The following is a 20,239-nucleotide window of genomic DNA, read 5'->3' as shown; positions in this document are numbered from 1 at the left end:
TGTTACTTTATGTGTATTTTGTAAACTTTTTGTCCTTATATAAATTACGTTTTAGCAAAATTAAAATGTAGCTCTTTGTTTTTAGTCCGTCTTTTCCTTAACTGCTCTTTTAGAGTTATTAATTTCCCTACCAATGACAAAATAAAATAGCCAATATTCTGAAAATGAGAACATTTTCCATGGCTATACCGTATTAGGCATGAGCAGTTCATTTGAATGAGGTGCTAATAATTTAAATCTTTCTAAAATTAGTCTTCATTTACCTTCAGGGCTTAGTCTTAACGTACTTGAGTTGATAGTGCTTCTGCTTGGACACAAGTGACCTTGTGCCACTTAATCATTCTTCCTAACGGTTTGTTTCTAAGAAAGGTGGAACAGTTACAGTAGCGAGAACTTGATTTTGACATGAGTAAATGCTACACGTTTTAAAAGTCATTGCTGCAGCTGAAAATGATAGTGTTTCGCTCCCTTTTTAATACTGATGTTGGGTGTGGTCCCTTAAAGTAGTTATGAATAATGCTCATTGGTATTTTGCCACAGTTCAGTAGGTTCTGTGTACAGAGCGGCCGGTTCTGCTTAACTTGAAGAAATGCTTAAATTTAAAATCGGTTATTAGTGGGATTGTAGTTGTTAAAGAGCATTTTACCTGAAACGTTAACCGCCTCGATTCAAATGGATTTTGTAGTAGAGAAAGAAGGGGAGTTAGCTACTATTTTTAAAGACGTGCTCATTGATACATCTCACAACAAAACCCTTTTTAAAAAGCATTTTTTAAAGAACCTAAAGCATATGGCCAAATGGTATGAAAATAAGTACATTGCTTTGTTGGGTATATGACTGTTGTACGTATAGAATACTTTGATGTCTAGGGCAAGTTACTGAACCTCTCTCCGGTCTTCACGTCTACAGAAGGATTGTGTCTTAACTCGGGGTTAGAGTAAGATTACATGAATTAAAGCTTGCACCTCACTTAGGAGAGCCTGAGTATTTAATAGCCGTTAGCCATTACTATCTAACTACACACACCCACGCACATTTTAAGTCACCTGCTAGTTTTGTCAGAGTTGAATGGTATATTTGAACCCTTATTTGGGGATGTTATATTTTATGTAGAAAAGACTCTTGCTGTTTCATATGCAATAGCTATTTGAGAGAACGGATAAATCTATGAGTTACCTCGAGTCCTTTTGCAGTTACTGTATTTACTTTGAATGTAAAATTTCAGAATAAAATTGGGTATTTTCTAAACTGAGATAGTGGGATTAAAAGGAAGTTTTAAAGATCATGGAGACAGTTAAATAGCGTTTTGTTCCTTGGCCAGGGGTCCTGTCTCACTCAGTAGCGGGTCGAGTCTGTGTACCAGCTGTTTATTGTTGGTAAGATGATTGCGTGGTGCCCACTCGCCTAAGTGCCAGGGGCCTTTTTGCTCCTCATTTATCTTATAAAGAAAGTGGCCAAAGAGAAAACCACAAAAACCAATTTGCTAAACTTTTGCAAGCGATCAGTACATGTAGAAGATACATCATTTTTTTCCAAGCAGTGTTTCGTTCTGAAGGCAGTGCGCATGTTGTATGTAAATACTTAACTTTCATGGTCTGGGTTTATTTCTAATAAAAACAGAAGAAATGCCTTTTTTTGCAAGGACTTAAAAATGTTGATGGGCGTACTTCAGCCATCTACTCTTGTAGGTGTTTCTTCTGTGGGTTTCCTCATTGGCATTTCCACCCTCGTCATTCACGTTCTTGTTCTGATTACCGTTTGCCTGGACAGCTGAGGTAACCCGACTGCTCTTACCTTTGGTCTTTTCCCTTTTCTACCCTAGCCTATGGGGACTGTTCTCACAACAGTCTTCTTAAAAGGGCAAATCTGATCATTCTTTTGTTCACAAACTTCTGTGCAATTGAAGGTCCTTCTGAATGACCCTAGGACACACACATTTTCAAACCTGTATCCCTCTGCTTTCAGTTTGAGACTTTGGACAACTGAATTGTGACAGTTTTCTCAACTCGTCAGTTTTCAAAACCTTCCCAAGTCACTAGGGTTTGATTTCTAACACAGGTTCTTGCACTGTTTCTTCAGAACATACGTAACGGCTTACTTTGCTGTGCGTATAAGAGTTAAGTGTTTTTTCTTAATATTACAGTGATTTTGTAGTATCTCCTTTCACATAATAGAATTTGAGCTTATGAAAAGCAAGGGCTGTACCCTATCATTTACGTCTGTCTTATAGCTCATCTAAAACAGACCTGAATGCAAAATTAGCCACCACATATCACAACTATTGATTTTGCTTGGTATTATCTATATATTTAATTAGACAAGTCAAGATTGGACTTAAGTCAAAATTAAATGATCCCATTTTGCTAATTTTCAGGTATTTCTAGTTTTAAATCTTTTCAGGACTTCCAGGCTTAATAGAGAAGAAGGAAGGAAAAGCTGGGGAGGGAAGAAGTTGGAATTCTTTTCATTGCCCTTTAAATAAATCTTAAAGCTTTCAACAAAGCCAATTGGATTTTAAATTGGTCAGAGTACAATTAGGTGTGGAGAGAATATATATTCCCCTTCTCTCTCTTGTCCTAGCCCTTTGCCTCTTGTTTCTCTTCTCTAAAATCTGCAAGACACCAAAAAGAAATAGAATTTAACTTTAAAAAAATTATAGATCGTTTACGAACAAAAATTAACTCCATGATTTTGACAACTAACAGTTACAGCGTATTTGGTATTTATAGCTTTTTCTTTCTCCTACAGAAAACCATAGGCAAAATTGCAACATGCTTGGAATTACGAAGTGCAGCTTTACAGGTAAACAGCGGTTTTTTTTTCTTTCTAATGTAAGAGAAAATTATTCTGAACTGTTCTAATAAACATAGGGGTTAATGCTAAAAGCGGTATTGTGTCAGAAGAGATTTATAGCAATAGGAATTCATGGGTTAAAGTCCTATTCAAAGATTTAGTTCATATTTAATAAGTTACAGAGAAAAGATATAACTTCCACTTTTTGCAATTTTTACCCTGAATGTTCCAAAATATAAAACCCAATAAAAAACCCGTTTGGGACTTTTCATTTTCTACTTTGAAAGCAAGAAATGGATTCATTTATTTTGGCTACTTTTTGAATATTTAGTTCTTGCCACTTAAAAAACATAGGGTGTAGTGAAACTTTTGTAATAAAAAGATGTAATATGTGTGTTTTAAATTCAGTCCACACAGTCTCAAGAAGAATTTAAACTGGAGGACCTGAAGAAGCTAGAACCAAGTAAGTTTTACTTTATTTTTTTGGTGGTACTCCTTTAGAAAGATATTTAATCTCTTAGAGATACAAAGATTATTTAGCATAAGGGCATCTGGGTGGCTCAGTCAGTTGAGCATCTGACTCTTGATTTTGGCTCCGGTTGTGATCCCAGGGTCGTGGGATGGAGCTGCACATTCGGTGTGAAGTCTGCTTAAGATATTCTCTCTCTCTCTCTCTCTCTCTCTCTGTCCTAAAAATAAAAAATAAGGATTATTTGGCATAGATGCTTATTCATTTTTGTTAGTATCTAGTCATGTGTGACTTTTTTATGCTTTTATACGTCCTAAAATGTTATAGAAATGCTTAAATTTAAAATAAGTTATTAGTGGGATCGTAGTTGTTAAACATTTTACCTTAAATGTTAACTGCCTCAATTCAAATGGATTTTATAGTAGAGAAAGAAAAGGAGAGAACTAATTTTTTTAAAGATTTACTCATTGATACATCCCACTTAGTTACTACAAAGTCCTTTTTAAAAAACATTTTTAAAAGAACCTAAAGCATATGGCCAAATGGTATTAAAATAAATATATTGGTTTGTTGGATATATGACTGTTGTATGTATAGAATATATTGATGTCTAGGGCAAGTTACTTAACCTCTCTTCAGTTTTCACATCTATAAAATGATTGTATCTAACTCGGGGTTATATGGAGGACTACCCCTAAGTATTATAGGAATTATTATTCTGTTCACCATTATAGAATATGAAAAATTGTTTGATTCGAGGTTGTACCTCATCCATATGTTTTAGCCTTTGTTTTGTTTTAACCACTTCAATAAGACTATACCTACTTTGGTAAGCATTGACAGTAGAGTTTCCTGGAGAGGAAAAAGTTACAGCCATTGAGGCCCATTTATACTACCTGCCTTTGAAGACTACACTGAAATCAGTCCAGCTGTTTGCTGTGCTTTACGAAGTATTTCCTTGTTCCCATTTTCCTTTCCCTTCTTGAAAGCTTTTTTGAAGTAAACAGTTGCTTCAAATGTTTTGGTGGTTGGGATGTGCCAAATAAGGTTTTCTTATTGGTTCAAATGGATGTTCACGTAGAGCAAATGTCTGTAATGTAGGCAAAGACACAATGATTGAGAATCACCACGGTCCACCTTAGAACATTTCCATCGCCCCAGAGAGAAACTCCATCCCCGTTAGCACACATCTGCTTCCCCCGCTCCTCGATTCCTGGTCCTAGGCAACCATTAATCTACTTTCTGCTTTTGTGAATTTGCGTGTTCTGGACATTTTGCATAAATGCAATCATACCACATATGGTTATATATTAGATTATTTTAAGAAAAGCACATCGATAGCTTTTTAAAAAGATGACAGTGGGGGTGCCTGGGTGGCTCAGTCGGCTGAGTGTCTGACTTGAGCTCAGGTCATGATCTCATGGTTCATGGGTTTTAGCCCTGCATCGACCTCTCTGCTGACTGTGTGGAGCCTGCTTCAGATTCTCTGTCTCCCACTCTCTCCCTCTCTGCCCCTCCTCTGTGTGTGTTCGTTCTCTCTCTCTCTCTCTCTCTCTCTCAAACATATAAAAAATTACAACTGCAGTTATGATGTCTGTGTTATGTAATGGTTCTAAAGAAGATTATAATGTTCAGTTTTTTTCATGACAAAAATTATTAGGATTTTGACTTTCTATTTAGTCACTGTTTTTCATTAGTTTCTGTTTGTTTTTCAATTTGTTTCCAAATAAAATTTCAGAATCTTACAGATTTCTCCTATTGCCTTATAGGATCTTTTGTTGGTATTAATAGTTACCGTTTTTTAGAGTATCAGCTATGGACCAAACACTCAACTCCACTCAGCTGTATTTTGCTGACACTTGCCCATGACTTCACAGTTTATACATGTCAGAACTGGGTTTTGACCAGGTTTCTAAGTGACCCCAGAGCCTGTGTTCCTTCCACCATATTGTGTTGTTAATATCTGTAATGGTGCAGTATTGACATCAACCCTAAATATTATGGTTTTCCAGTTCAAGCGACCCATGTGTTAGTAGAAGATTGGACTAAACCCTGCATTAATCCTCTGTTTCTTGCTTTTGTGTCTGTTTTTATTTTTTTAAGATTAGGGCTGGGGATGGGAAGCAAAGATAGTACTATTGGGATTTATTTTGCTATACTTTGAATTTATATAGTGCATTTGGACCTTCTTGGTACTTAATTATCTTTTTGGGTGATTTTAATTTGCTGTTGTGTCTTCAAGGAATGTAAATGTATATGTTATATCTCGGGATATGCTCTGTAATTTTGCATTTATCAAAGCGAGGCACTGGGTATGAGTTGGTTACTTGATCAGAATGCAACATTTTCTACAATTTGGTATTTGAGTATACTTCAGATTGAGTCAGGCAGGCTTCTGCATCTTCTAAGGCCAGAAGGAAAGAAAAATTAATACATAGAACTCAGTTTATTCTGCTAATGTATTTTTGCTTTAAAGTTTTAAAAGAGATCTCTTGATAGTCTAGTCTGAATTCGTACTACAACTAAGATCTTGAAAGTACTATTTGTTTCATTTTCTTTTGTTAGTCCTTGGTAATATACTACTTCTTACTGAAACCTATCCCCCTGCCCCCGTCACCTGTAAAGTCCTTCCATTGATTGATCCTTCGAGGCCCCAGATTAATCCCACCTTTCTCTGAAAGATTTTTCTCCCTAATTAAGCTCTACCTCCTGTCCTTTTTTTTTTTTTTAAATAAGTTTATATATTTATTTTGAGAGAGACACAGTGTGAGCGGGGAAGGGGCAGAGACAAAGAGTATCCCACATAGGCTCCGCGCTGTCAGCACAGAGCCCGACGTGGGGCTTGAACCCACAAAACCATGAGATCGTGACCTGAGCTGAAACGGAGAGTCAGACACTTCACCAGCTGAGCCACCCAAGCATCCCTACCTTCTGTCTTTCATAGGAGCATTTTTTATATCTGTTATCGTAGTCCACCCTGTATGATTCTTACTTAATTCATTTCTCCCCTCAAGGAGATTGTGAATAACCTTTGTATTTTCCCCCACAGAGTCCATTGTAGTGCTCTGCATATCATACGGACTTGGCACATTTTTAAGTGGAATAGGGTTGAATGTCTTCAGGGAATCTTATCCTGTAATTTAAAACATAACTTTTCAGATGGGAAGGTAGCGCTTGTTCATTTTGTCCCTCAGAAAAATGAAGCGGATTAGGCACAAGCAGAACACGTTTTGATAACTGTGTGTCATCTTCAGAGTGTGACCTTGCGGAGGATGGCAGGCCAGACTGTGTGACAGTGGGCTAGGGGTGCCGGATGCTTACCAGCACGGGTGCACCGTCAACTGCCAGCCGTGATGGACTCTGTGCTCACAAGAACACCTTCCAGGAAGTTACAAACTGCTTCTCTTCTCCAAATATCCTAAAATATCAGCACTGGTATTGGTGGAAGAAAAATGCTGTGTAAAGTCTAAAGACATCAGAATCTGTTATTCCATAGTTGGTGAAAATAGAAACCTATCCTACAATTACAGAAAATGAGAGAAGATTGGTTATTTTGCTTCTGAAATTACTCATACAAATTAAATATCTAATTGAACATTTCGTTTTCAAAGCAGTGGTATACCTAAGAGAAGAAATACTGTTCAGTGCTTGTATTATAGTACAAACACGAGATACTCTTAATAACTGATACCATTTTTGACTTCTTTATTGATTTTTTTACATATGTGGTAAGGATTCTTTTTCCCCTTTGTATAATTAAAATATCATTTCAGTGCTTTCATTTCCTTTATTTTATTTTATTTATTTATTTATTTATTTATTTATTTATTTATTTATTTTTGGAGAGAGCGAGTGCACGTGCGTGCGAGCAGGGGAAGAGGAGAGGGAGAGAGAGAATCTTAAGTAGGCTCCACACCCAACCATGGAACCTGATGCACGGCTCAGTCCCACAACCATGAGATCATGACCTGAGCCGAAATCAAGAGTCAGACACTTAACCGACTGAGCCACCCAGACACCCCTCAGTGCTTTCATTTCTGATATGAATGATACATGGTCTTTTTTTGTCACCCACTTCCCTATTCTTAGTATTTAGCACAATACTGTGATATTGGAGTTAAATTAATAGTTTATTCACAATGAGCAATCATGCACAAGTTTAGAAAGGATGTTTTTATAATTTTAAAAATCATGCTTTTCAGTGAGACCCGAAATATTAAATACCGTGGAGAGAATAATATAATTATTATATATATATATATAAAGTTATATATTCTGTATATATAGAATAATTATAGCTGTATAATAATGTGGGCTTATACTTCTATGGGACTTAAAATTTCCCATACAATTTCATATGTACTAATTCTCTCAACAGTCTGTGACAGAAGTAGTGTTCCCATTTTAGAATTGGGGAAACTGAGATTCAGAGTAGTTCCGTGAATGACACAGTGACAGTTGACATAATTACAGGGCTAAGATCTGATTCAGATCTTGTGCCTCTTCCCTCTGGCCTACCAAACTCCAGTTATGTAGCCTGTTTTCTTCCTTGAACAAGCCGAGCGAGGGCCTGCCTCAGAGCCTTTGTGATTGCTCTAGCATGTTGGGTTTTTTTTTTTTAAGATTTTATTTTTAAGTAATCTCTCTACCCCTCGTGGGGATCGAACTCACAATCCCGATATCAACAGTTGCACGCTGCACCCACTGAGCCAGCCAGACGCCCCCCTAGCCTGTTTCTTAACACTTAGAAAGCCCTTGCCCCGGGGCTACTTATGGACAGTTCCTCTTTCCAGGTTATGGCTCACATGTCTTCCAACAAGTTAGTTTTGAGAGGCCTGCCCTGTCCACCTTAGCTAAAGTCCACCCTGTACTCTGCTTACACACTCGTCCTGACTGTCCTTTCTAACGCTAATCGCAGTCTAACACTGTCTTGTTAATTTGTCGGTTTATTTACTGTCTGCTTCTCCCGACTAGAGTCTCAGATCCATAGATGAGAGCAAGAACCCTCTGTCTTGATCACTGCCATTCCTTTAGCACCTAAAACAGTGACCGGAACATTGTGGGCACTTGGTGCACATTTGTTGAGAAGAAAGAGAGAGGAAAGATGAGGGTAAGAGCTAGAGGGAGAGAGGGAATAAGAATGAATGAGAAGGTAGACACAAGCCGCAGGCCTCTCTCTCACTGAAGGACTCAGTAGGAGTGCACAGAGAAGTCCAGTAAGCACCCCGACTGCTGTTGGAGTAAGTCAGATGATCACAGTCTGTGCCCTGGGGTCTCCTACTTTGGGATGACGATATTTATGCCATGGCTATTGTATCCGCAGACTACAGCATTCCAGAACAAGGCCGAATAACTTGAGTAGGAAATCATAGGAACGTTTTGGATTGCTCAGTTATCACCATGACTTCACCTTCATACAAGTGCAGGTAGTTACTGAAAACCCATAGCACCAGCTACGAAGCACTGAATTACACACTTAACAGTGCTTCTGTAAGGTACCCCGTAGTTCTAGTGCCTTCCCAAATGCAGGCAGAATCATAGAATCTCCTTACGTTTACCTGCCAGAATGTAATCATCGACCACATTAGAATACAGAGGTGGTGGGCGCCATGTTACCGAGAGACTTCTTGAGGATAAATCCTTCTTTGTGTATGTGTCTGTGTATGTAAGTACATATATGTCTGCCATAAACTATTGTAAGTGACGTGTGGAAATTATAACCGGTTTTATCCAGTTTTGCCAGTTTTATGGAGTTGAGGGGAAATCTAATCAGGGCAAAGACCAGAATGAGCTCGTGTACCTCTAATTGGTTATCTTTAATACCGGTCTTTTAACCGAAGAACTGCAGGGAGGGAGGTCTTCTCTTTCTCGGCTGCGCCATTTCTCACTGGGACCTTGTACAAAGAACTGTTTTGGAGTTTATTTTCCATGAGGGCTCTGAGACTCTGGAACTTAACTCTCCTTGGAGATCTGACAAAGTACTGGTACCTGCCGTGTATTACATATTTTCATTTTGCTGAGACCTTCAACGGACAAGTATATTGTGGTTCTGAATGATTCTACGATTGGGAATTTTTTTTAAGTATTAACATGCATAGTAAAATTGATTAAGAATCCGCCATTTCCAATAAAACTTTTTGTTTTGATCCATGGAAGAATTTATGTATCCTCCTCTCTGTTTTTATTCTAGTCCTAAAGAATATTCTTACCTATAATAAAGAATTTCCATTTGACGTTCAGCCTGTCCCCTTAAGGTAAAATAAATAAGCACCACTATTTGTCTTTTCATTTTATTGTCTTATACTTATTTTTCAGATATTTCTAACTTTTTATACCAACATTACCATCTTTAATATCAATACAGCAATATATTTGTCAGCATTTTGGCATCAATGTCTTAACTGTGAAATGAGTGGCTGTGTTTCCTCTCTAGTGTATTTCTTTGGGTAGCTCACTATCTTATCTGCTCTTCTACATGTAGAAGAATTTTAGCACCTGGTGAAGAAGAGAATCTGGAATTTGAAGATGAAGAAGAAGAGGGCGGTGCTGGAGCAGGGTCCCCAGACTCCTTTCCTGCTCGAGTGCCCGGTGAGTATCCCTTATTTCAAACTGGACGTAACTGAATCCGGTGTGAGGGTGTTGAGAACTTATTTGGGTACTTGGTACTGGGCAGTAGAACCTTCCCAGAGCTCATGCCAATCTTAAAAATGAATTTTCACCGCCATGTTGTTGACTGTAGCCATTTTGTAAGTATAGTCTGGAAGTATCTCACTGCCTATAACCTGACCACCCTGAGGTCCAGGGATTCGCTAGGAGGACTCACGGGACTTAACATATAGTGTCTTCACAGCTATGATTTACTGCAATGAGCAAAGAGCAGAACAAAGTCAGCAAAGGGGAAAGGTGAAGTCTGGAGGAAACCAGGTGCAGGCCTCTGAGAGTCCTCTCCCAGTGAGTCACGTACCTCGTGCTCCATGTGAAATCTTGTCTCTGAGGGAAGTAGTTAGAGATTCCGTGCCCACAGCTGTAATGGGGGTTGATCACAAAGACACCCTCTGCTTAGCTCTGGCCGGAATTCTAGACTCCCAGAAGGAAGGTGCATATTCAGCGTACGCCATATTGTTGGCACAGTTTATGGATACTGGGGAATGGTGGGAACGTGCCCCACATCCAAGTTCCCAGATTCTAGCCAAGGGGTGCCCTTGCCAGGAGGCCTTTCTGAGAATGAGTCTCAGGCCTGCTGTGTTAACTGTTTTCTGTACACTATCATAAGCACTTCTTTAATGAATCACGAGTAGTCATGAAAACTGGATCCAGGGGGAGTGGGTGCTGAGCAAATGCCCTTTTTCCCATCCTGATTTAGGAAAGCCAGTAATGTATGGCAAGCCTTCTTTATTTGCAGAAGATCTCAGTGAGGATCTGCCCTTGGTGTAAGTGACCTAGGCAGGCACCCTGGATTAGTTTCTTGCTTCTCCCAAGCACTGGTTTACTCTTTTCTGGTCTTACACAGTGCGTAGTTTTCCTTTGTGGTAAACTGGTCCACTTCGGAATGATAGCAATAGGCTATAAGGTTATCGTGCATTTTAAAATAGACTCTGGAAGCTTTACGGTAGATCTAAATACAGTCTGTGTGTCATGCAGATAACCCTCTTGGTAATGAAAGCATAGTAATATTCCGGTATTTTTGGAACTCCCTGGGGGAGGCATTCTGGGGTAGGAACAGCATAGGCTTGAACCAACAGATACGTGGGCTGGAGTTCCACTAGGCTCTGACAAGGACTACTTGAAGGACTTGGCTCTTGCTTCCTCAAGCAGTCTGCACTTCAATTTCTTCATTTGTAAAATGGGATAATAGTAGTGCCTAAGTTATAAGGTTACTGTGAAGGTTAAGCACGGTACCAGGTCTGAAGCTTGGAGCACAGTGTGTGTCTTATGCTGAGTATGTGGTGACCACTGTCGCTTCTCCCTTCACCACCCTTCAGTGGATGGTCGCGGTACCTATGCTCCGGGTTACTGGGGGAATCACAGGCGCTGTAACGGTGGCTGTTCTTGTGAATGTTTCTTTGGTCCCAGGGCATTATTTCCAGCTTGCTTTGCTTGATGAGGAATGGGGTGTTTTTCTTACTTTTGTCATTTACGTAGGAAATTTCAAGGGGGTGAGAGAAATCATTTTGCTGTTTTACTGACTGAATAACCGTTATTCTCTTTTCAAACCACATGTTGTAATTGATGTAGCTTCCAGTGCTGTGAATTTCAGTCCCATTTAGTTGTTTGCTCACTTACTACGCTTCTGTGGCAAACGGGATCCTTAGCAGATGATGCGAACCATGGTACAGATTAAGGTCTTTGTGGGGTTCGGGTTGCTGAGTTGAAAAGAAACTAACACCATAAATTAAATCCGTTTGCTCCGTAAGGTTAAACCGAAGCTAAATAAATTTTTGTATTCTGGTATTGCATTGTGATATCTCATTTTAGAGACACAGGAAGGTTACCAAACCTTTTGTTCCCTGAATTTCTTTTTCCTAAAAGTAAGAAAGAGCACGTTTAGTTTAATTAACTGAATTTAGTTTGTGATATGAATGTCATTAAAAAGTAATTTGTAAGATTATATCTATTGAAATCACCACTGAAATAGGAAGGTGGCATTTAACATTTAATTGTAAAGCAGGAAAAAAAGTTTTTTCCTTGTTACTTTGAGGGAATCCAACATTTCAGTGATGCCTAGGCAGTGTCCGCATCTTGGTAGCAAGAGGGTTCTAGGAATTGTGACTTTTTATTTGTCGCTTTTGTGTTTATATAATTTCTTGAATTGTAAGTTTTTTGTGGCTTTTTAAAGTCAGATTTATTGAAGTATCATTTACATATCTAACTCATCATTTTTAGTGCACAGCCTTATGAGTTTTGACAAATGCACACAGTTACGTAACCACTATCACTGTAAGGCTGATGAGGAATGAGGTTTCGTATGTGGTACAATATTGACTCAGAGTAGTTTTTTCCCATTTAAAATCAAAAATGACTTTCAGCCAACCTTTCTTGAAGAAAAAAAAAAGCTTAAGAATCTTAACTTTCCTGACACTACTTTCTCTTTTCAAAAATTTAAAACCTCACAGGCAAACAATAAATTTATTTCTTTTGAATAACTGGCTTAAGCGAAAATGAGATTTAATTGTTCTAAAGGTGGGCTTGGTAGATTTCATCTAAGTAAAGGCTATAAATTGACAACCTGTTATTTATGTCCAGCAAATGTATTGACAATGTTGAATAGTAAAGCTACTAAAATCATAAGCCAAAACAATGTGAATTCAAAAATAGCCCAAGGCACCATTTTCAAGATTTTAAAAAACATTTTCCAATTAAGTGAGAAGCTCAAATATAGGCTTAGCTCTTTCAAAATTATTATGTTGAATGTGTTGATTTATCTCTTATGTGGGCTTAAATATATGTACGCCTTTATTTTTGAAACTAAAAGAATGAAATTTACCTCTTTAATGTGGAAACAATCTTAATATTCACTTGGGAAAAACATAGGCTTTCGTAAAAGGAGACTCTACCATTGGCTTTAAAGTTGGATAAGCAGTCCCCTCGTGACTGTCAGAAAAGCCATAATCAGAGTAAAGAAGACAAATAAGGACCCAACAACCTTAATAGATAAGAAACCTTTACCTTGTGACAATAAAGGCCACAAGCATATTAGAAAATTGCGCAAAGGCCATGGACAGTTGACACACACATACGGACACACAAATACGTACAAAGAGCCCTTAAACATGGGAAAAGATATGTAACTTATAATGAGAGACATACAAATTAAAACTGCTGTTGCGGAGGCTGTGGGGCTGGTGTGAGTCCAAAAAGGTACAGCCCCTTTGGAGGGGAATTCATCGATGACAACACAAATAGACATTTTATTCTTAGGTCCAGCAATCCTGCTTCTAATAATTTATTCTGAAGTTATACCTCCAGTAAAATGAAAACAAAGAACAAAAAAAAAAAAGGCTGGCATATACATCAGGTTATTTATTGTGCTATTACTTGTAATAGTAAAATATTAGGAACAACCTAAATACCATACGTAGATTGGTGGAGTAAAATCTGATACATAGAGCACTATTGATAATAAGTAGGAAAATCTCCATGAACTAATGAGTGATTTTTGAGAATATATTGTGAAATAAACAAAGTACACCAAAGTGATACACCTTAACGGATTGAGGAAAAAAATCTCCATCTTCTCAGTCGGTGCAGAAAATGTTTAAATTAAATTCTAAATCTATTCTTGAGTTTAAAAAATTCTGGCAGACTGAGAACAAAACACTTCTGTAGGGACACTTAGAGCCAAAATCATACTTAGTGGTAAAAATTGAAGCTTTCCTTTTCAGATCGAGAACAAGGCCGGGAGTAAGAGTGCCGGCTATTACGTCTTTTTATTAACGTTGTTCTGGAAGTTCTAGCCAGTGTACTAGGAGAAGAAAAAGAAATAAAAGATAAACATTAGGGGCAGAAAATCCCTTTTCTTTATTTGTAGATGTGATGAATATATACACAGTACATGTAAAAGAATCAATAGATGAGTAATTAGGATTAATAAGAAAGTTTAGCATGCATAGTTCCTTGGTTAGAAAAAAAACAGTCCGTACTTAAGAATTGATTCTATCTATAAACAAGCAACAATTGCTTAGAAAATGAAATAACTTTTGTTAGAGTATCATAGAATGTTAAATACCTAGTAATAAATCCAACAAAAGAAGTATGAGACCTTTTGGCACAAGAATAGACACTCAGATCGATGGAACAGAATAGAGGACCCAGAAATGGACCCACAAACGTATGGCCAACTAATCTTTGACAAAGCAGGAAAGAATATCCAATAAAACAAAGACGGTCTCTTCAAGTGGTGCTGGGAAAACTGGACAGCGGCATGCAGAAGAATGAACCTGGACCGCTGTCTTACACCAGTCACAAAAAGAAACTCAAAATGGATGAAAGACCTCAACGTAAGACAGGAAGCCATCAAAAGCCTCAAGGAGAAAGCAGGCAAAAACCTCTTTGATCTTGGCCGCAGCAACTTCTTACTCAGCACGTCTCCGGAGGCAAGGGAGACAAAAGCAAAAATGAGCTATTGGGACCTCATCAAAATAAAAGCTTTTGCACAGCCAAGGAAACAATCAGAAAGACTAAAAGGCAACCGACAGAATGGGAGAAGATATTCGCAAATGACATATCAGATAAAGGGTTAGTATCTAAAATCTATAAAGCACTATCAAACTCAACACCCAAAAAGCAAATAATCCAGTGAAGAAATGGGCAAAAGACATGAATAGACACTTCTCCAAAAAAGACATCCAGCTGGCTAACCGACACGTGAAAAAATGCTCAACATCACTCATCATCACAATGAGATACCACCTCACACCTGTCAGAATGGCTAACATTAACAACTCAGGCAACAACAGATGTTGGTGAGGATGCGGAAAAAGGGGAACTCTTTTGCACTGCTGGTGGGAATGCAAACTGGTGCAGCCACTCTGGAAAACAGTATGGAGGTTCCTCAAAAAGCTAAAAATAGAATTACCCTACAACCCAGCAGTTGCACCACTAGGCATTTATCCAAGGGATACAGGTGTGCTGTTTCGAAGGGACACGTGCACCCCCATGTTTATAGCAGCACTATCAACAATAGCCAAAGTATGGACAGAGCCCAATGTCCATTGACGGATGAATGGATAAAGGAGATGTGGTGTATATATACAATGGAGTATTAGTCGGCAATCAAAAAGAATGAAATCTTGCCATTTGCAACTACGTGGATGGAACTGGAGGGTGAAATTACTCTAAGTGAAATTAGAGAAAGACAAAAATCATATGACTTCACTCATATGAGGACTTTAAGAGACAAAACATATGAACATAAGGGAAGGGAAAGAAAAATAATATAAAAACAGGGAGGGGGACAAAACATAAGAGACTCATAAATATGGAGAACAAACAGAGGGTTAGGAGAGGGTGTGTGGGAGGGGGGGTGGGCTAAATGAGTAAGGGGCACTAAGGAATCTACTCCTGAAATCATTGTTGCACTATATGCTAACTAATTTGGATGTAAATTTAAAAAATTAAAATTAAAAGTATAAGATGTTTGTGAAGAAAATAATAAAACTATCAAGAGATGTTGTCTTTTTAATAAATTGAAAGGTATATTTCAGTTCATGGATTAGAAGAAGCAGTTTGTAAAGATGTGACTGTTTCTAAAATCGATCTGAACTTCGCTGAAATTCCAAAGGTTTTTTCTTTTTTTTTTTTTTAATTAAAGAACTTGAGATCTGTTTTTATAACTTACATGGGAATGCAAAGGGCCAAATATAGTTGCCCCTTGAAAAGTAATGTCGAGGGGAGAATTTGCTTTACCAAATGTCAAGGCTTCTTACAAAGTTACAGTCATTACGAAACTACATAGCCTTGCAAGTTTAAGAGATGGTCCTGTGAGGTAGAATGGAAATCCAGAACAGCCCCTGCTTGATTTGTGACCAAGGTGCCCTGTGGATCAATGGGGGAAATGATGGGCTTTTAAATAAGTGGTGCTGGGACAGTTGGGTGTCCATGTTGGACAGAATGGGCTCGGGCTCCTTCCACACCAAAAACAAATATGTATTCAAAGTGGATTGTAGAATTAAATGCAGATGGAAAAACAATAAGGCTCTTACAAGATAAAATACCTTCGTGATCTTGGAATGGGAAAGGATTCTTGAATAGGACACAGAAAGCAGTGAGTATAAAGGAATTTAGAGTTAAGAGATTGATTATAGGGGCTTCTGGGTGGCTCAGTCAGTTAGGTGTCCGACTTTGGCTCAGGTCATGATCACACAGTTTGTGAGTTCGAGCCCCACATCAGGCCCTGTGCTGACAGCCTGGAGCCTGCTTCGGATTCTGTGTCTCCTTCTCTCTCTTCCCCTCCCCGACTTGTGCTGTCTCTCTCTCTCTCTCTCTCAAAAAAAAAAAAAAAAATAATAAGTGTAAAAAAATTTTAAAAAGAAATTGATTGTATTAACATTGAGCATTTATTGTAATTAGAAGACACCATTAACAGAGAAAGGCATTTTAAACACATAAAACTAATCTTTGGTGTTAGAAGTCAAGAATGGTTGTCATCTCTTAGGGTTTGGTTGTGCTGGGGACACAAGGAGGGCTCCTAGCGTGCTGGTAAGATCTTTCCTGGATCTGGTGGCAGTTATGCAGGTGTGTTCACTTTGTGAAAATTCATTAAGCTGTACTTACAATTTGTACACAATTTATATACTTTTTAATATATAATCCTTCAATATAAAGTTTCTTTTTAAAGTAAGTCACTGAGAAGCTATTTACAAAACACGCATCCAACAAAAGCTTGTATGAAAACATGAGAGAACTTTTGCAAATAAGACAAAGGTGAACATTCCAATAAAAGATGTGCAAAATAATCGAACAGATACTTCAGTAAAGAGGAAATCCAAATGCTCATCCTAAATTTTTTTTTTAGGTTTATTTATCTTGAGAGAGAGAGAGAAAGTGAGTAAGCAGGGGAGGGACAGAGAGAGAGAGAGAATGCCAAGCAGGCTCTGGGCTGTCGGCACAGAGCCCGAGGCAGGACTCGATTCCACCCACCGTGCGATCATGACCTGAGCCAAAATCAAGAGTCGGACGCTTAACCGACTGAGCCACCCAGGCACCCCCAATGCTCGTTCTGAAACGAAAAGGGCCTCCACCTCTGTCAGCCATTGGAGAAGTGCCTATTAAAACTGGATCAACGTTTCTCCACACCTTAAAGGGACCAAAGAGAAGGGTGTCATGGAGGGTGGGGCTGTGGGTGCAGTGCTGAAGTGGGCCTCTGCACAAGCACTTTGGACACAGGTTGTCTACGTGGTAAAAAGGGGGGCGATGCCCTGCGTGACTTGGCTGTCCCTCTCTTTTGCAAATGTGTGCTCACGTACGTTAGAATATGTGCGCAGGGATGTTACAGCCGCATTGGTCCAAACAATTTCCAAAAACTTGGAGCCCCTCTTAATGCCTGCCAACAGAAGAATGAGTACAGAAACTGTGCTACGTTGATAAACCCCACGTACCGTATACACCCGTACCGTGCGGTCATACAGGCGAACAAGTTACAGCTACCGGCGGAAGCAGGCAGAACGTTATTACACTGTGCTTTTCGGTAATTATTTTGAAAGCCAGGATAGTGAAGGATGAGAAGAACTTTGGGTGGTGGTAGAAGGGAGCCCCTGGGGTAGTGTGTATCTTTTGACCTAAGTGACGGTTCCCCGGATGCCTGCTTTCCGGTTTCCACGAAGCCACGTCTTTGTTTCATTTGCTCTTCTGATGTTTGTCAGTTTTCGCCAATTAACATATTTGAAGGAGACAGTGGATGCAATAAGAGACCTCTTATCTTTAATATGAGAAAATGTTTGACTACTGAAAATGTGTTAAAATATGGCAAGATGGCCAAGGTCTGTTTCATGTGAAAAGGTAAGGTAATTTCACCTTTGAAGCGGTGTGGAATGCTGCTCTCAGTGTTCCGTTTTGGCGTCCTCACTTCCGACTTTTCATTGGCTAGAAGTTTTCACAAGTGTCACCAGTGAAGACTCTGGGACGTTTGTAGTAATTTTCATGGCGTAAAATCCACTCATTCGAAGGGTACAGTTCCGTGGCTTTTGATCTATAGTGTTGTACATCTTGTCGTGGTTTCATAGATCCGACTTGAGGGCGTTTTTATCACCTCCCCCCTCCCCCCAAATCCACTCAAGCCTGTTTGCAGTTAATTAAATGTACTCTTTTGAAGGCAGTAAGTGGATCGATTCACACATTTCAAATACTTCATCATTAAAAGTAGGATTACACGTGGTTGGATAGAAATTGGGAGAATGTCAATGAAAGTCCTCGATAAATGTTAGGTTCTGTAGTTTGAGATGCTATATATGTATTAGATTCAAATCGACTTTTCCACCTCTGTTCTTTGTAACAATAAGAAATAAGTTAACAAACTGTACAGTTGATGTCTTCCTTCAGATCACGGTCGGGAACGTGTGTGTGGGTCCAGGGCGTTTTCAGTTTTAGAAAGCCTAGTGGATGCGTGCATCCAGGAGATTGCCAGCTGCACTCCCTCTCGTGCCTGCCGTCTCAGCAGGATTAACTTCCGAGAGAACAGGTCATACAGAATAGGGTGCAGAAAGGGGTGGGAGGTCAGACTAGAAAATTATTTAATTAAATACACAAATACTACGTTGTAAGTTATTTCCTCCGTTAATAACTAAAAGATCTATTGATTGACTCTGGTGTTAAGTTTCTCAAACTTTGGGTTAATGTAAGAGTTTGAAAAGTTCTTTCCGTGTTTTTTCTCCTACTTCATATAGAGATACGAAATCTATGTTATGTTTGTAAGTACAGGTGACGTGTGTGTGTAGGAGTGTATTAAGTGTGTGGTGATTTGTAATTGGACTTCCTGAAGTTAGTGAGTTGAATCTTTAACAAACTGGACTTACTTACACTTTGGTGTTGAATATGAATTAAGGAAGCGTAGATGTGTCTTGCATGACATTAAATACTTGTCCAAAAGAATAACGTTGAGTGTTTGGGAGTTTCAGAAACCCCAGTTAAGGGCTGGCTGGTTACCGAGTCAGGTGAGAGCAAGGTTCTGTCTTCTCTGGGTTGTTAAAATACTGACTCTGAACTTGCTGGTGGGGCTCACTTTCTTTGCTGTTCTGTTGTCAGGTACTTTATTGCCAAGGCTGCCGTCAGAACCGGGAATGACGTTACTCACTATCAGAATTGAGAAAATCGGTCTGAAGGATGCGGGGCAGTGCATCGACCCCTATATTACAGTTAGTGTAAAGGGTAAATAACTCTGTGTACATTTTCGCCTCTTGTGAATTTTATAATGTTGATTCTCGTTTGGGACATGAGGGGCTATGGGGGTGGGTTCTCGCCTCTGCGACAACTCATTCGAGTTCATTCTACATCGAGATAAAATCCCTGGGAAGCTGTCCTCTTTCCTTCACTGAATATTTCTGAGAGGTTTACTAAAAATACTTTGTTATTTATAACCTTCATGCACAGTTGCTTTTGAGGGTGTTTTTGTAAATCTCTTTTTTTTTTTCTTTTTGGGAGAGACAGAGACAGCGTGAGCAGGGGAGGGGAGAGGGAGGGAGAGAGAGAATCCCAAGCAGGCTCCACACTGTCCTCTCAGAGCCCATCGTGGGGCTCGAACTCACGAAATGTGAGATCATGACCTGAGCCGAAACCAAGAGCCGGAGCTCAACTGACTGAGCCACCCAGCACCCCGTATGTGTCTATATTCTTAAAATTCCATCTAGACATATACACTGACTAGACAAACACCCTGTCTTTAATAGCAGATCCTTCTGCTCACCTCAGTGTGTGTGGTTTTCTTTGTGAAGCCCCATGTTCTCCTGTCAACCCGCCCCCCCCCACCCCCCCACCCTCCCCTCCGGGTTCGCTGCTTCCTGCTGTAATGCTTGAGGCACAGAGGAGCCCTGCCAGGGGTGGGTGAGAATCAGGCCTCCGGGGCATCGTCCCTGGAGACAGGAAGTGGGACGCGTCTATAAACATCCATATCTGAACGTCATCCTGAGGGGCATTAAAGAGTGATGTGTTTCTTATTAAGGGTGATTGTCTTGAGGATTTGCTTTTTCTCCTGTCCAGTGGGACATAACAGTGATTCCTTGAAAACCGCTTTTTTAGTCTTTGGTTTAAGATGGAGAGCACACCGATCGAAAGCATTTGCTGGTGTCACACCTTTCATCAGCACTTTATTGTGAAGCTGCCAGTGGTCTTCTAGAAATGATTATTGGGTGACTGCAGATGAAGTTGTCATACTTTTATTCAGACGTAAGTGCACAAATAATCTCAGTCCGTCTGCACTTTGAGGCAAACCAAGGAAGCAGGGACTGACATTACATGGAAGGAACTTTTACCAGTCGTAGAAGTAAA

General features: G+C 39.3%; 1 protein-coding gene across 4 annotated transcripts in view; it reads left to right on the top strand.

The window, feature by feature from the left end:
• The window catches only part of AIDA (axin interactor, dorsalization associated), a 39,120-nt gene that overhangs the window by 11,570 nt on the left and 7,311 nt on the right, over positions 1–20,239 (top strand). For all 4 annotated transcript variants that reach the window (XR_007148110.1, XR_007148111.1, XM_047840360.1 and 1 more), the window contains exons 3-7: positions 2,749–2,802; positions 3,202–3,256; positions 9,453–9,516; positions 9,744–9,850; positions 19,001–19,123. Coding sequence is in view for 2 of the 4 variants with exons in the window: in XM_047840360.1 (XP_047696316.1) it covers positions 2,749–2,802; positions 3,202–3,256; positions 9,453–9,516; positions 9,744–9,850; positions 19,001–19,123 (403 nt within the window). In the remaining 2 variants the exon portion in view is untranslated. The remainder of the gene's footprint in view (positions 1–2,748; positions 2,803–3,201; positions 3,257–9,452; positions 9,517–9,743; positions 9,851–19,000; positions 19,124–20,239) is intronic.

This window comes from Prionailurus viverrinus, chromosome F1 (assembly GCF_022837055.1).
Source record: "Prionailurus viverrinus isolate Anna chromosome F1, UM_Priviv_1.0, whole genome shotgun sequence".
NCBI lineage: Eukaryota > Metazoa > Chordata > Mammalia > Carnivora > Felidae > Prionailurus > Prionailurus viverrinus.
This window is presented reverse-complemented; position numbering and strand designations above follow the sequence as displayed.